Below are 16,979 nucleotides of genomic sequence, written 5' to 3' on the forward strand. Positions count from 1 at the left end.
ATTTCTATCGCCCCTTGAGGCCTCCAGGTTTAAAAGTGAGACCTAATCTGCATTGCTTTTCCAGCCATTTGATCAAGCAGCCACATCTACACGGGGGGAGTACCAAGGGGGGGGGCAGTGATTTAGCAGTTCACACCGATGACACAGCAGGGAAGGGCCACAGTACCTGAGAGAGTTTCATCTGCATGTTAGCAAATACATGGAGGAAGCCGACCACCGCGTCCCACAGCCTGCTGTGAGCCAGGCTTTGTTGGTTCCCAATGCAAGGGCCCTATGGAGAGGAGGGCATCCTTATTTTACTGAAACATCATAAGCTGCTCTGAATCTTGCCCTTGTAAGCATACAGGACACTTGCTTATATTAGCAGATAGCTCCTTCCGAAAGTCACCTATTATTTTGTGGCTCACTATTTTCCCAGGGTATTACTTCTTGCCCCCCCATCGTAGGAAACTTTAACTAGGAAGGACCACCAGAATTTGGCAGTGCAGTGATTTTTCAGAGATCGATTCTTTTAGCTTCAGAATACATTCTTTAAATAAAATACCACAATGAAGAACATTCTTTGAGAGTCAAATGCTCTGGTTCAGCAGGACAGAAGGGCACTCCTGCCCACTCTCACCTCCACCTTGGTCTAAGAAGGGTTCCAAGGAACTCTAGGCTTCCACAGTATGAAAAGCAGGCCCTAGTGTTTTCAGGTGAAACTACACATGAAATGCTATGATCCCATGGCTATCTAATCAAGCAAAAAAAGTGAATATTCCTAATGTTCAACTACCTTGCGATTTTCTTATCATTAACCTCAACTTTATGTTTAATATCATCTATATCTTTTCAGAAAGCCAAACATAGAGGGATGACTTCATTACCAATTTTCATTTTCCATGTTAATAACTTTTCCTATTTTTACACATTGAATCAACATTTAAAAAAAAAGAAATCATTTGGAATTCTTCTACATGGGAGATTTGTCTATTCTTTCTTGTATGTTTAATCATTTATTTACATTAATATGGAATCCATATATTCATTTTATGCTTTGGGTTATAATCCATCACTACTCTATTTTGTCACTCAATTTTTTCCAGTTTTGGCCCCCAGGGGGCTCTTTCAGTTGGCCCCTGTGTCCCTTGGACATATGCCCATTATCTTTCCCTCCCTGCACGCTCCTCCCCTCTGCCTGCATTTCCTTGCACTATAGGATTCTCCAGGATCATCCTTATGTATTTCCTGCCCCAGCACTAGGACCAGTCCTTTCTCTAAGAAGCCTTGTTCTCTCATTGGAATGGTATTAGAAACCAAGATCTGGTACTAGCTGTGCTTGTTGCTACTGTGATATCATTACTTTTAGGCACTCTCAGCTGACACAGCAGTGGATATGTGTGTGTTATACTGACCCATGTGTATACAATATATCTAGAAATGTTTCCATATGTGAGTATCTGCATCAATATCAAGTCAAACATGAGTTTAGCGTCCTAATTCTTATCCTAATTCTAATGTGTTTCTAATGCATTTCTACCTGGACTATCTAGCTACCTCTTGCTTGTCTGTAACCATTCAACAGTGAGAAACCTGGCTCCTGCCATTAGTAACTGCTCATGTCCATTATATGTGTAGAACAGTTGCAGACTCAGTAACATGTATCCCCATGGGAAAAACTTTAGCAATTGAAGTGCTTATGCACAGTTCCTTTTGCCTTTGGTCTTACCATCTATATTCATTCCCAAGATTTCTGAGGTCAGCACTTTATTCCCCACCCCTTAGGTGAGACTGTTTTGTATATTTTTTATACCGTTAGATTCCTGTCACATTCTGTTCTTAGCTCTTCCTTTTATTTGTTTCTACCCTTTAACTCATCTCCAAATCACTCTTCAATACGAAATTTCCAAAAGAACATGGATACCATCTCAAGTTCTAGAAAAGGCTTGGCAAAATTCCCAGGGAAGCGAGCATCATGAGAAGTATTACCTGCCTCCCTAAACCATGTATGCTTGTTTAAAAAAATCACTGTTTGAGGGGTGCCTGGGTGGCTCAGTCAGTTAGCATCTGCCTTCGGCTCAGGTCATGATCTCAGGGTCCCAGGATTGAGCCACATGTTGGGGCTCCCTGCTCAGCAGGGAGTCTGCTTCTCCCTCTGCCTCTGCCCCCACCCCTGCTTGTGCTCTTTCTCAAATAAATAAATATTTTTTAAAAAAATCACTGTTCATGTACATTTGGTGTCTGATCCCTGGAATCCTCTAGATCCTTTTTAGAACAAAGCCAGTTGTTGCAAGAAACTCACATTTACCAAAAATAAGCTGCTTTTTTACTTTTGGGTTAAGTGCTCCAAGGGAAATTCTGAAGATTAGGATGGCTTCCACAGGGCGCAAATCAAATGCTTGTCAAATCTGTTCAATGACCTTCACAGGTATTTCACATTCTGTGACACTTCAGATTAGTCACCTGTTTCTATGGTTCTCTCTCTACGTTCTTAGGATCCAGTAAAACAAGGATTGTTCTCTCCCTTCAAGTTGATAGTCTTAGTTTTGTGTTTAATAAGTAAATATGATTGGAGTGTGCCAGTTGGCTCATTAGATGGTTTTTAAAAATCTCATACTATACCCCAGAGGACTGTGATAGGGCTACTGATTTCATAGCAAATTATGCCTGAGTACATGCTCTATTCCTTTTCACAATCATTAGAGCACCTTAGGCAATGACCAGAGACTATTGTAAACTGAGAAAGAATGCCGCAAGATCTAAATATTCAACTGGAAATAGTTTATGTGCTGCTCCAGTTACCTTTTCCATAGAGTTAATTTCTGACAAATTATAGGATCTTATAAATTCCTAATCTTGAGACTCAAGATAACATCATTTATCCCTTTATTCCTTCATTCTATCAATTATTTCTCCACTCTACTCCCCATGCATACTGAATACCTATGATATATTGCAAGTGCTAGAAATGGAAGAATTTTAGACTGAAATTCTGCCCACAAAAAATTTTCAATCTAGAAGGGAAAGGAAAATGTAACTAGATAAATGCAAACAGAGTGTGACAATGCTATGAATTGGTTACAGGACCATAAACTACAGCTTCTCATAGTGTGTAGTAAGTACTCTTAATATGCTTGGTTCCTATTTGTAGATAAATATTGTTAGTGCTAGGGCTGGATGTACAATTCATATTTATGTGTCCAAATATTCTAGGGTGATATATAATATGGGAATGTTAAAAATGTTCTGTTTTCAAGCATCTACTCTGTAGCACATACCTGGATGTATTCTGTAAGAGAATTGAAAATCTGCTTCGTGACTGCCAGAGCTTTGGAAAAATTGTGCTGTCCAGATTCATCAATGATGTCCTTCCCTGAATAATACCAGTAGAAATCACTGATTGACTCCTAAGAACAAACAAGTAGAGTTTAGTATTTCTTAAACTTCAGTCAGTGAAGCTAAACCCAATGTTCAGGAAGAGTACAAGAGAATCCTACACGTCTATGACCTCTTTGTTATGACAGAAACATAGGATAAAGCACAGAGATATCTAATCCTTACCATCTTTAAGTGGATATGCTTCTTTAAGAAGGAACGACAGGAGAGAGGATGGTGTTCAGCTGGACATGGGTGACTATGATGCAGGACAACTTATTCACAATGAAAAATATATATTAAAGGTAATAATGCTACTCATCCAAATAATTGGCATAAGAGTAGCAACACAACAGCTACCTCACACTGTCAAAGGCCAGGTGGCGTTCTTACTCATTGCATATGTTAAATCTCTGCATCTTTACTACCACCCTATGAGGCGCTATCCATTCGACAGATGAGGGAATCAGAACACAGGGAGGTTAAATAGATTTGGTCCAGGTTATAACTGGTAAGTGGCAGAACCCGGATGAACAGTTAGCAGAGAGAAGAGAGTATCTTTTTTTTATGTTTTATGTAGATTTTCCTGGTATCATTTGGATTTTCCTTCCAACAGTTAAACTGAGAGGCTTCTCAAGTACTAAGAACTTGTAGACTCATTTTGCTCCTACCACCTTCTGGACTTCTTTTTCCTGGTGAAAAATCTGTTTTCATTCATGTAACATAGCTCTTGGGCACTGATGGGAGGTTTTCATTGGCAAAACTGAGGTAAACCAGCATTTTATACTAGATGATTTGATATTTAACCACTCCCCCATTTCAGTCTTCAAATACACATCTTTAGGCATTTGACTTCCCATAAGTATGTGGACATAGATTATAACACCTTTCTTATTGGGGCTCGACTGTATTTTGGGCCTCCCTTGATCCCTTGCAACTGTCTATAGCTTCTGGAAATGTATGTAAGCCATGCCATCGTCTGAGACCCACTGACCTGTAGACGTAGGAGGTAGTCCACGGTACTGATGATGACGTTTACAGTGGTGGTATTGCCCATCTGAGTCCGTAGGAAGTTCTGAAAGTCTAAGAACACCAGGGCTGAGTCAAAGCCTGTTCTTATCATGCCTAGGGAGCTGAGCAAGCCCTCTTGGCTAAACTCAGGAGAGATCTACTATATGAAAAGCCTTACAAGAGCACCCTGTTCGGGTCCTGGCAGGTCCTGTAGGACAGAGCTCTGCCCTGAGCCCGCTCATCCTGGTGATGCCAGAAAGTGGACTTAATGAGCCCCGAGGGACTTGACAGAAAGGGGTGGGTATTTACATTCACCATCTGAAGATTCTTGCAGCAACTTAGCCTGGGTGGCACTAAATAACATCAGCCCTGAAGTTCAAGTTCTTTTTCCATAGAGTTAAAAAAAATTTTTTTTTTTTATTGAGGAATAGATTAACTGTTGTCTTTGAGTTAGCAGCTGGTTGAATTAAATGTGGCATCCTGAGCTGAATCATAATTTGGCACCTGAATGTTGTTTTCCTTTGAAAAATCAATCTGTTCCACTTACCACTGTTATGTCCTTCACAAAGTAACTGCAGGAATCTAAAGAGGTCTCGTGTAAACTCATCATTCTGGAGTACTTTTTCACCTTGAAAACAGAATATTGGTGAGCATTTGTTTGGCTTCTCAACCCAGAACACTTTCCAAGGCAAACGACTGTAAAAATGACAAAGGGCTTATTGTCAGAACTGTTCGGAAAGGGAACTTTCAGTGAGTGAGGAAAAAGCTGATTGGCCTGAAACTGAGGCTACAGAACATAATGACCAACAAAGCTAAAATATCGAGCCTCCGGATGCATTTGTAAGGAAAACAGCTTGGCTAATGGCAGTAGTGGCTCATGGTCCATAATCCATGCTTTACAGAGAGAAGGCATTTCTTTAATTAGGCATCAAACTGCTGAGTTAAGCTTCACATGCAACTACCAAACCTAAAAAATGTGCCTGTGCTGCGGCAATTAAATAAGTCCCTTAGGACTCACTCACACACACATAGTAGACAACTCTGGTCAGAAACTCAAACTTACCACGCTCTCGAACAATGACTGGTGATAAGAGAAAAACAGAAGAATGCAAAGTAAGAAAACCCATAAAAACCACAATAAACTGTTTTTAGTCAAGGCTGACATGGTGAACACATCCAGCCTTTATCAAAGCTACTAATGGGACTATTTTGCTGAAATTGAGCAAGTCCTTGCAAATTAAGAGGCACCGAGCAGGGGCTCTAACCAGGAAGAGTTAATTATGGTAATCAGGAAGAGAACAGCCTTCACATGTGTTAGTGACTTACGTGTTCCTTCCTCAGTAACCATCCCCAGGCCTTCAGCTTTATTCTGCCTCTCAAAGGCATTCAAATCAAGGACACTTGCAAGAGACCAGAGAAAACAAGGTTCAGGCCTATGCATGCCAAGAAAATGGATTTCTAATGTCACTATACCTATTGACTGAGAATATCTTGTCCTTGTGTTATAATAAAGGTGCTAACACTATACAGGGCGGTTGAAAGTCTAGTAGTTCCCTGCATTTGTGTCAGGAGTGCTGTCCAAGGCTGCTAGAGCTCACAGGCATGCATGCGGAGGGCTCAGAAAAACTTAAGACTGTCCTTGTTTGTCGAACTTGAGTCCTTTCTTCTGCACGGTGATTTAGAAAGATGTCCCAAATAAAGAAGGAATAATCTGTTTTGAAGATTTCCCAAAAGAAAGTTTAAACTGCACTAATTTTCACCTCCCACCTTTTTTTAAACCTATTTTCTCTGCGACTTAGAAGGAATTATAGTTTTTACTGTTTACATGAATACTGATGAAAGGGCTACAAATTTCAGATTTCAAAGGGCCACATCCTTTTAGAATTCCTGTGTCACTCAGAAGCCCACAAGAGCTATGATTAAGCCTTCTGGAGGCAATGGTGTCCCTAGGTATTTCTGAATCTGTAACAAGTTAGCCTTCTTTTTTTGGTCCCCACTTCCTCCAAATTTTCCAGTCACGGCCACCACCAAATCCTACTTAGCCAGGAGCCCCTGGTACAACCAGAGATCTTGATAATGAGGAAAATGGATAAGCCTATTATTTCAGGTTGGGGCTCATTCCATTTCTCTAACAGACTCACTTTCTCCAATCTCAAAGGCTTCATAGAACATGACATAAAGTCTCACAAAAATGCAGCTGTTAGGGCAGCTTATGGCTGAATCCATTAAGATTCCGTGAAACTCTGTATTCCCTTTACCACTGGGCAAAGGGAATGATCATTGGATTGGAAAGACGTTATGGAAAAAAAACAGCATTTCTTTTTCCTATTAGGGAGCCACATATTTTCTGCAACTTAAATTCTAAAGAGAGGGACGCCTGGGGGGCTCAGCGGTTGAGCGTCTGCCTTTGGGTCATGTCGTGATCCTGGGGTCCTGGGATCGAGTCCCACCATTGGGCTCCCTGTGAGGGGTCTGCTTCTCCCTCTGCCTATGTCTCTGCCTCTCTCTCTGTCTTTCATGAATAAAGAAAGTCTTAAAAAAAGTTTAAAGAGAAAACAGTGAAAACTCCTATTGCCATACTGTTGGTTTTCCCCAGATCCTGCTGTAAAAAGGTTCTCTCAATAACCCAAAACCATTCTTCTATTTTAGCTTTGCTGTCAAGGGAAGATAGCAGAGGTACAGGACATTTGGACAGAGCTGCTTCAAAGCAGCAGTTCTGATTCAGGAGACTATCTGTGGAACAGACATTTCTGACCCTTACTCCCTCCCAAAGCACTCATTTCAGATGTTTTTATTTCTCTAATGTTTCAATAGTTTTCTAATCTGTATTATTTTCATAATCAACAAAAATCCTTAAAATATCTTAAAACTTGTTAGTTCTCACTTGGCCTCTAAAGGTATGTCACCCGTCCCTCTAAGCCATCATTATAAATGAGTTTAGTAATATGAAGTATTACAGATTAAGGGAACACTCAGAAATTTAATTGAGAATTTCATGGGCAATATGGAAGTGAACTGACTTGAGTTTTGCCATTCTGAGTCCAAATGGACTATTTTACCCTCTGTGAGTCAGGCCTAGCAATATTACATTTTCTTTTCCTGAGAGAGGTAATAAACAAATTGTTGGTGCGGGGAGAATGGAGCCCAGAGTAAGGGATTCTATTGCAGCTCAAATACGCTCCTGGTAACCTTGGGGTACATACAATATTACTCCATCAAATAAGGTTAGCAAAATTATGAAGTCCATCAAAACAAAGTATGTCTATCCTGCAAATTTTTAAGTGGAAAACCTAATGCCCTATTTTTAAGAATATTAGAGGCAAATTAGCTAGATAATTATAACCGATTTCTTTCAGAACAAGTTACCGACTATTCAAAATACATATGAATCTTAGAGAATAAGCTGACACTTAGATTGCTGGCTTGTTTCCAAAATGAGTGAGCATGGTAACCTTACAACTTCTGGTTATGGACTGTTCATCTGTCAGGGGGTCAGCCATGAGGGGAGGCTTGCACACATGATAATAAAAGTGGAAAGTTTAATGTTTTGTTTTTTAGGCTATGAGAAAATGTTCCCATGTTAGGATGCACTTCTGTTGAAATGGATGTGTCAAAATCTGTACCAACCAAATACTTATTTTGGCCCAAAGAACTGTTAAGGATAACAATTAACAAAGTGTCTAACGGGTCTAATGAAAACATGGCCTCGAGTCATAATGAGGTAGTCTTCTTCTTTCCATTCTTTTCTGGTTTGACTTTTATGAGCATATATTTTAGGAGCTCAGCTCTGAGGAAAACAACATGCCAAAAAAAGGAGGTAATACCATCATACCCATCCTCTTAGCTTTCTAAAGCAGGTAAGTCCTTCCTCAACAATTCCATGAATGATAAGCTTATTTTGTAGTTCCCCCCTTCCACCCCATTCCACTTTCTTCTAAAGAGGAAAAAAAATCCTATAGGTGGTTTTCCCATATTTACCTGCAAGACTGCATAAGACCAGACAGGCTTTGAAAGAATCCAGCATCCTTTTTCTCCTTTAGGTAATCTAGCATTTTCTATAAGGGAGACACATTTTAAAAGGAAAATCAATGTAAATTATGCCACAAGCACTGACCCTCCCAATTTTAATGGAGACATGTCAAGTCCTAGTCACATGGATTCATATCCAGGGTGGTGGTCTGTAAACTTGGATATGCATTAGAATCACCTGTGGATTTAAACCTTCCGTGTGCCTGAGCCCCACCCTCTTCTGGAACCAGAATCTCCTCAGGTGGATATTCTATTTTATTTATGTATTTTTTGGAATATTTTATTTTATAGAGGTCCACTGGTATTTCTTCTAGGGTAGTACAGTAGATCATTGACATTCATAGATTTACTGTTTGAAGTTTCTCCCATTTGGAACCAAGCACCAGGACACAGATCTAGTAAAATGGTGCTGAAGTCCAGTCTGAAGAACTGGTGCTGACTTTGGTGCACTGGAACAAGGAGCTCAGCCAGTCACAAGCTTAGCAGAGAGTATCTTTCATAATCAGACTTTGTTTTCTCTGTTCTTTTGTTACTGAGAAGGCAGGGACTTTGTCTGACATCATAAAAATGTTAAAAAAAAAAAAAAAGGTCCTACAAGGACCTGGTGGTCATGGTAGGGAACAGAAAGTAAAAGGTGTCTCAGAAAATGGTAGTTCTTTTGTGAGAAATTTGTTTGGGATGAATTAAAGGCTGGGACAAATGATATGTGATAATGATAGTTATAAATTTGGAGATTCTCACAGGCTCTGTGATATAATCCTCACAAATGCCAAGAATCTTTGAAATGTCACTTTCCTGTACACACAGATGTTTTCAGCCAGAGCCTGGAGTGCCCTGGAAACACTAGAATATTCCTGCATCTTGCAGCCGGTTTAGATTCAGACTGCTGAATGGATTCCATGTTCCCGGAGCCCCACACTATGCTGCTGTGTGTTGTCTCACTGCATGCATAGTGGCAGGGGTTTTGAGCTACAGAATTTACTGCTACACCCTCCATCCCAGAACAGAGCCTGACTTAGTGGATAGTCAGCAATCATAAAACTATGACCGAACGAATAAGCAAATGAATGAACAAACAACAGATGTGTGGGGTTAGGCACTCCATTAACCAACGGGGCTCCTTGCTCATGGCGAGGCAGCTAACATGTAAAATGATTAAAATACAAATCTAAGGCTTAGAAACTGTCCAAAAAATCTCTGATGATGAAAAACTTAAGTGTTTTTTTGCTTTGAACCCTGGGTAAACCCTCTTTACCAAGCACACATTTATCTGTCAGCTCTTAGCTCTGGTTTTATCTATGTTCCCAGCTATTCTGATATAACTGGCCACAGAGGACAAACACCAGCAAAGGTGATGCTGAGTGGCCCTCTCTGTAGCAGAGCTGACACCTCTTCCCCAAAACATGAGGGCTGTCGAAATGGCAATACCCTGAGAAGTCTGCACCACCCACTACGAGTCCCCAGTACCTGTTGTACACCAGCGTTGCCACCATTCAGAATGGCGATCCCCAGCTTCAGAGTCTCAACCACCATGGGGCTCATCTCACCTGCCACGGTGAAGAGTCGATTGAGTCACCAAGGAAACAGAGGGTAAATCGCGTCTACGGGGCTTTATCAGGACTCTTTAATAATGACTTCGTGTCACAGCATGCTATCTGTGGCAGCAACAGGGGCCTAGGGGCCTATCCACAAAATCTTGGAATCACCTTTGCTGGCACTTATCATCTGAAGGACCATCTCTGCAGCTCCACGCTCATGCAGCCGTGCTTGTTGATAGAGAGTTTTCTGCTTTTCCATTTCTTTCTCCTGGAAAAAAAAAATCAAGTAGGGAAAGATTAGTTTCTTCTCAGGTAATTTACCCTGCTAAGGTAAGCTGAGAGAATCTTTACTTGTCTAAGGAAGGCAACACATGTAATTTTGGATAAAGAAGACTTCTGAAGTTTATTTCCAGACACTACCTCTGCTTTCCAAAATTGTCCATCCACAATTCACTCATGTTTTGATGTTGAAGTTTCCACTTTTGTGCACTGGTAGGAAACATAGCTCATTCCCCGGTAATATCATAATTATAGGAAGTGATCCTAGGTTTAAGTGTTTGTTTTCAATGTTCTGTCATTCCGCTTGCTGGGAGTCAACTAAAGCCTATCTGCCTGAACGTAGGAAACAACCACTTATTTAGAATGCTCAGATCACCATTAACAGAGACTCTACAATATATGGAATACTAGAAAGTTAAGGCCTTCCAGAACTGTAATTATGTTAATTTACTTTTATTGTTGTATACTTTGTCCATAAAGAGCGTAAAAGTAAACTCATATGGCTTTATCTTGGGAGATTCAGTGTCCCTGACATTTACAGAATAGTAGTGCAAAAACCATCCTGGTGTCTCCATTGCTTTGAGTTTTCATCTCTGGATGTTTGAATTTGTCCTTCTCTGGTCTCTGTTACTACATTGGGTAAGAGAGCAAAATTTCCCAGAAGCCCAAACCCATAAGGGGGGTTTGCTGACTGAATGGCTTCCTGATACCTTTCATTAGGCTGGAAAACAGGCAGTAGAACCACATCTAATGGGTGTGCTTCGTGCATGCGGCCCTGTGTATTTGCCACCACATACATGTGGCAGGTGAGCCACATGGTCAATGTCAGCACCCACTTCTGAAGGCATGCTGGTTGTCTTTGGCTTTGGAGCATGGCCCTATCTTCAATCTTAGTAAAAACTTACTTCAAATGTTTTTTCCTTGTCTTCCTCCTCTTCTTCATCCTCCCCGCTCTGACAACTCTAGATCCATGGAGCAGGGAAAAGAGACAAATGAATGTGAGTCTAATAGACAAGGCTGTCCTGCTGTGCAAAGGCAGGGGACAGCATGTAACTGACAGGCATGTTGGGACTTCAGTCCTTGGTGAAACTAAGAACACTGTGACCACTGCAGGGCAACATTCTACTCAAAACGTTTTCTTTGCAGTTACTAAGGTGTTCAGAGATGAGAGATGGGAGCACCGAGCTCACACAGTCAACAGGAACCTATCTGGTTTAACCACAGACCTGAACTCTTCTAACCTAGTAGAGTTCTGGTATAAATGGAGCTAGGAGTACAGGGAGCTGTTCCTTTCTAAGCAAAAACCAGGCATTTGGCAAGAAGACTGGAGATACCTAGGATGTGACTCTAGGTACCGCATGTAAAGGAACAGGTGCTCCTGTACCCCAACATTTTCCTTCTCTGCCTTCCATGAAGGGTTCCCATTCGAGAAGGAGCAGTGTCCCTACCACTCGGCATTCCAGAGGTGGCCGTCCTTCCCTGTCATGTAGGAAGAATGGCCTCTGCCTCTACTAGAGCACTGAATCTCATTCCAGTTGCTAAAGCCTGTTTCCAAATGTGATGAACTTCCTTTACCTGCAGATACGTTTGAACTTTTGGAGGCACTCTCAGTGTGGGCTGAAAATGCAAGGATAATGTGTATGCCTGGACTCCATGTGGTTGGCCTGGAACTCCCATGTGAACAAGCCACTGGACCCACTGTTCCTGCAAAGCTTTAAGGTTTCCTTACGAGGATGGTAGAATGGCTTGCTAATGTCACCCCCGTGGCACGCGAACTGTGCAGTGCCTGGAGCCCATGTTCTGACCGAGTCTTGTGGGCTGCTGTTCAAAACAACCATTTCCATGTGTCTGCAGAGGTAAAGGTGAAGGCAGGAATACTGAGACAACAGGCAGAAACTCAGGTGTACCTTGGCCATCATGCTGGAATAGGATGTGTACAAGGGGTCGTCTTCCAATTTGCTGGAAAGAATGGAGTACATATTTAGCAGGCTACTTTTTGGACCCAGCAGAAAAGACTAAGAGCCATAGAGATCTTAAGTTATATGCACTAATGAATTCATTAGAAAACCCTTTCTCAAGAGAAAAATGAGTGGGAAATATCAGTGAGGGTGACAGAACATGAGAGACTCCTGACTCTGGGAAACAAACAAGGGGTGGTGGAAAGGGAGGTGGGGGGGATGGGGTGACTGGGTGACGGGCACTGAGGGGGGCACTTGACGGGCTGAGCACTGGGTGTTATGCTATATGTTGGCATATCGAACTCCAATAAAAAATATATACAAAAAAAAGAAAGAAAGAAAGAAAGAAAGAAAGAAAGAAAGAAAGAAGAAAGAAAGAAAGAAAGAAAGAAAGAAAGAAAGAAAGAAAGAAGAAAGAAAGAAAGAAAGAAAGAAAGAAGAAAGAAAGAAAGAAAGAAAGAAAGAAAGAAAGAAAGAAAGAAAGAAAGAAAGAAAGAAAGAAAGAAAACCCCTTCTCCCAGGGATGCCAGGGTGGTTCAGTGGTTGAGCGCCTGCCTTCAGCTCAGGGCGTGATCCTGGGTCCCAGAATTGAGTTCCATGTCAGGCTCCTGCAGGGAGCCTGTTTCTCACTGTCTCTGCCTCTCTTTCTGTGTCTCTCATAAATAAATAAAATCCTAAAACAAAACAAAACTAAAACCCTTCTCCTGCGCTGATTCTTAGAAACGGCCCCAAAAATGTGGCTCAGTACTGGCTGACAGAATTCAGAGCCGAAGGCTACAGTTTCAGGCTAATCATCTTCAGCCTCCGTGTCTGGCATGATGATGAGGGGACTGTGGCTTATATATTTTCCCTAGATGTTTCTTGATGGCCAATGATAGGACAGCAAGGAGGGCTGCTCAAATCTTGCATCCCCTTTCTGGGCACTGCCATCTGTGAGACGGTGGTGTGGGGCTGGCAGAGCTGTGCCTGGTGCAGAGCAGAAGCAGGGAGCTCCGGTGGTGCTGACCTCCTCTCCGTGAGAGCATTGCGGCTAAAATGGAGAATAATCTGATGAAGTGGGTCTGGTTGCTTTTCTGTCTCCTCCTCCTCCTCCTCTTCCTCCTTGGGGGATTTCTACACAAATTAAGGCAGACAGGTTTTAGGCATGGATTGCAGCACATGCCACAAAAACGCATGCGAACAAAGAAGGTAAAGCGCAAGGTACAGAGTGCATCAGATAAAAGCACAAAGAGAAACCACTATGTCATGTGTTTATTTCAGGACAAGAAGCCCCAAGGATGCAAGGTTTGGGACATAAATATATATTGTTCTCAGCCAATCAGAGAAACATTGCCATTTCAGGTTCAAATGAGATGAAAGGAAAAGCAATAGCCTGGCCACAGGGGAGGAGCTGCAGACCCCCGTCAGCAGAACTCTCATGCAAGTCCTGGGCACCTGAGTTCAGGAGGGAAGCCCTGGAGAGCCCCCCGAGAGGCTGGATCTCTTAGCCACACCTGAAATTTCTCTTGGAGAGCTGGGCTGGAAATATGGGGTGGACGGTGGGGTGGGGAGGGGAGGGTGATAGAGCACTGGGGCCATTTGAGACCTGACGCTATTCTAGACTCAACCCATCTAGACATTTCTTTCTTAACTTCACTGTTGATTCTAGAAACCTTATTGTTCCTGAGAGATGCCATCCTGGAGCGGCAAGCCTTGCAGTGTCTCCTCTTATTATTAAGTCTTTTCCCAATCTCCTTTTATAGAAAAGGAAATAGCACCTGATGCAAGAGGTAAATGTGAGTCTCTAGCAGCGGCAGAGCCTGCAGGGTGTACCATACTTAGGAAATTGGTGAGAACTACATAGGCTGCGTGAATGGTTCAGAAGTGGAGGCCAAAAGGATGCTGTCAACTTCACACTAATCAAGAAACTGGTAAAATCAAGGAACTGTCACTCTCACTGATGGGAGTGTAGGAAAAGAACAAAGACAAATGTAAGGAATAAAGGGTCAAAAGCAAAAAAGAGGGGAGAAGGAAAAGAAACAGAGGGAGATGGAAAGAGAAACAGGAGAAAGACTGAGAAACACAGAGCAAGAGTATCAGAGAGAGTAAGGGATAAGAGAAAAAATAAATGGGAGAGATAAGTAGGATTAAAGAAACAAAACAAGAAACAAAACCGTGGCTTGGCCAAAGGAGAAGAGGGCTTATTTTCTGTCTGCACCACAATGAGGCTCTGCAGTGCTTCTGCAACAAGCTTTTCTCCCTTGCGTGTCGTCTTAAGTAGTTTCAAAGCATGAAGTCTGTTAGAGACAGGGCATGATGAATTTTCTGAAGGGCCAGACCCAGAAACGTGGGGTACGGGAAGGGGACTCAGACACGCCTTCCCTAAAGCAGAGCTACTGACTGGAAATGCAGAGTCTTGGTTACGGCTGGGGTGGGGGAGGGGGTGCCTCCTGCAACCGACGGTGCTCAAAACTTAACTTAGCATGAACTTCCATTGCATGGCTGCGCATCCCAAGAAATATTAGTTGTTAGTGATGAGGAGGAGGATGATAACAGTACTAGCACCTCCAGGGGAAAGTCATCCTCTACCTCTTACGACTATTATCAGGGCCTCCTCTGGTAATTTCTACAGTTAGTTCTTTCCAAATTGATGTGCCCAGTTCTTTGTGAATGTTTAACTGTTGCAACACACACACACACACGCACGAATACAAAAGTCAGTTTCACTCACACCCACGTCTGCTTCCAGCTGAGTCAGTACTTACAGCCAAATCCTGTACTAGTTTCTCTTCAAAGGAATACTCCTCTGTTTCTATCCAAAATCTCTGATAGCCATGGAGGAAGAGGTTAATGGAGCGGTGCCTGAGCGGAAGGGTTGAGAGTGAGGTCAACAGGGATCCGTGGGGACACCTTGCTTTAGTCTGGGTGGTTAACAGTTAGTAAGCAGGACAGACTTTTGTACAATTCTTGTCCTCTCATTGGTCAGAGGAGCCAGCAGTACACCAGAGACATTTGTTTCAAGGAAACCAGAACCCTCTAACTTGCCAGTTGGTGAATGTCTAGAACACCTTTGGAGTGAAATAATGATGCTTAGTAGGAGACCCGATAGTAATTGTAATCCTATTCTGCTCACAAGGGGTCTCTCCTACCTTTCTCCTCTAACTAGAAATAATTTATTGGGCCAAGAAACAGTCCCGAAGTATTTGCTTACTATGGCAGTGTGGTTATCCCTTCTGTCCAGGTAATCCCACCTAAGTCGTGCTGACAGTGAGTGGTTTAGTCTCAGCCCTGCTAAAAGCAGCAGACCGTGGGTCCTGTAGAGGGTCTCCAAGGAACTCTATCTCCAAGGTACCCGGCTCTTCCTTAGGGAGGTGAGACTCAGGTGTGCTGCCCCATAACTCCTGTGAGCCTCATGGATTCTGGTTGTGGCCCCCATACCTGGGAACACTGATTAACTGCCAAGAGCCACTCAGTCTCGATAAGCCAGGACTAACTCCTGGGAGGATGACACTGAGTAGCAATTAATTTATTACCAAATATGAGGATCGTGGTGAGGCAGGAAAGAGAAAAAAGGATGATGCAGGTCAACACCAGAGTTATCCAGACCTGGCTATGGTTTCTGGTAGAGCCCAACCATTGCCATCCTTCTTCCAATTCTGACCAATCAGAGTACTTTTTAAAAATTGTACAAATTTGTGTTTTTATGGTAATGTTAAATCATGGTCAAGGAGGGAGGAGTGTGCAGAAAATGAGCAGGTCTCTCCACAGGTTACATTACCATTAAAATGGGTATTAGCCTGTTATACTGAGTTTTTTCATTAACCTTTTCCAGCCAAACCCGTTGAAAGGTGCTCAGGAAGAAATTATTAATTTTGTGTCTGGAGAAAAGCACACAGGTTGTCTTTTAAAAACTAACATCAGAGAAATAGTTCCCACATAATCAAATAAACCCCTCTAGCCCTTTAATATGGACAACTCCATGCAGTTTCAATTATGACAAGATGGAGAAAGGAGTGATTTTTACCATCAGCTTCTTAGCTTTTATTATTGTTGTTAGAAACTCTACCTGTGCTCCTCCATACTAGGGGGAAACCTAGGGATGGGGCAGGCCGCACTTCATCAAACACATGATGAATCCCTCAGCTTACTGTTGCCCATCCAGGGGCAGAACTGCTAAAGGAGTAACCAAAATAGGAGAGGGTGGTCCTAGTGTTTTGAACAAATTTAGGAAAAAAAAAAAAAAAAAAGCTTCTTTGGCGAGATGTAATTTTTGCCCTGTTGGCCCTGGAGATGTGCTTAGGGCTGAGCCCTTCTGGAGTTTCGATTAGCACATCAGGCCTGAATCTCTACCCGAAAAGAAAGGAAATTCTTTTTGGAGTGTCACCACTCCAGGAAACAGATAAAAATCCTGTGTACTTCTGCTTTCTCTACGGGGTTGTGAACTCTAATTGGTTGCCAGGATGTCAGTGGTCTCCATAGCCATGATGACTATTTGTCTTCATTTTTTGGCTTTTTATTCTTGAATTCACTTGATTTTATGGTACCTCATCCTCTTCCAAAGACACTCTCCTGTTTTCTCAAGAGGCCTGTAGAAGCAGGTATGTGTCTCCCAGGCCATGACTCTCCACTCTCCTCAAAGACCCTATGGGGAAAGCTCCATTGGCCAGCTGGCCCAGCACAGGGTGAAAGGCACTCTGGACAAACGGTGGCCACGAAGCACAATCTGATGAAGCCAGTGTCACGCAGAGGCAAGTCTTTTATCTGGTATTCCAAGGAAACATTTCTTTACGTAGGATTCTCAAGATACTTTTCCGACTCAGTTTAATTTTCC

General features: G+C 42.4%; 1 protein-coding gene across 3 annotated transcripts in view; it reads right to left on the reverse strand.

Annotated features, from left to right (window-relative positions):
* Positions 1 to 16,979, reverse strand: part of RYR3 (ryanodine receptor 3) — a 518,005-nt gene that overhangs the window by 29,021 nt on the left and 472,005 nt on the right. For 2 of the 3 annotated variants that reach the window (XM_038579911.1, XM_038579910.1), the window contains 13 exons: positions 14,914 to 15,010; positions 13,176 to 13,282; positions 12,119 to 12,170; positions 11,117 to 11,173; positions 10,101 to 10,200; positions 9,862 to 9,941; positions 8,344 to 8,420; positions 5,692 to 5,765; positions 5,429 to 5,446; positions 4,913 to 4,993; positions 4,349 to 4,437; positions 3,258 to 3,386; positions 167 to 271 (listed from right to left, as the gene is read on the reverse strand). In XM_038579911.1, coding sequence (XP_038435839.1) covers positions 167 to 271; positions 3,258 to 3,386; positions 4,349 to 4,437; positions 4,913 to 4,993; positions 5,429 to 5,446; positions 5,692 to 5,765; positions 8,344 to 8,420; positions 9,862 to 9,941; positions 10,101 to 10,200; positions 11,117 to 11,173; positions 12,119 to 12,170; positions 13,176 to 13,282; positions 14,914 to 15,010 — 1,066 coding nt within the window. The remainder of the gene's footprint in view (positions 1 to 166; positions 272 to 3,257; positions 3,387 to 4,348; positions 4,438 to 4,912; positions 4,994 to 5,428; positions 5,447 to 5,691; positions 5,766 to 8,343; positions 8,421 to 9,861; positions 9,942 to 10,100; positions 10,201 to 11,116; positions 11,174 to 12,118; positions 12,171 to 13,175; positions 13,283 to 14,913; positions 15,011 to 16,979) is intronic. The other variant, XM_038579912.1, reaches the window with a different exon arrangement.

This window comes from Canis lupus, chromosome 30, assembly GCF_011100685.1.
Source record: "Canis lupus familiaris isolate Mischka breed German Shepherd chromosome 30, alternate assembly UU_Cfam_GSD_1.0, whole genome shotgun sequence".
NCBI classification, from domain to species: Eukaryota; Metazoa; Chordata; class Mammalia; order Carnivora; family Canidae; genus Canis; species Canis lupus.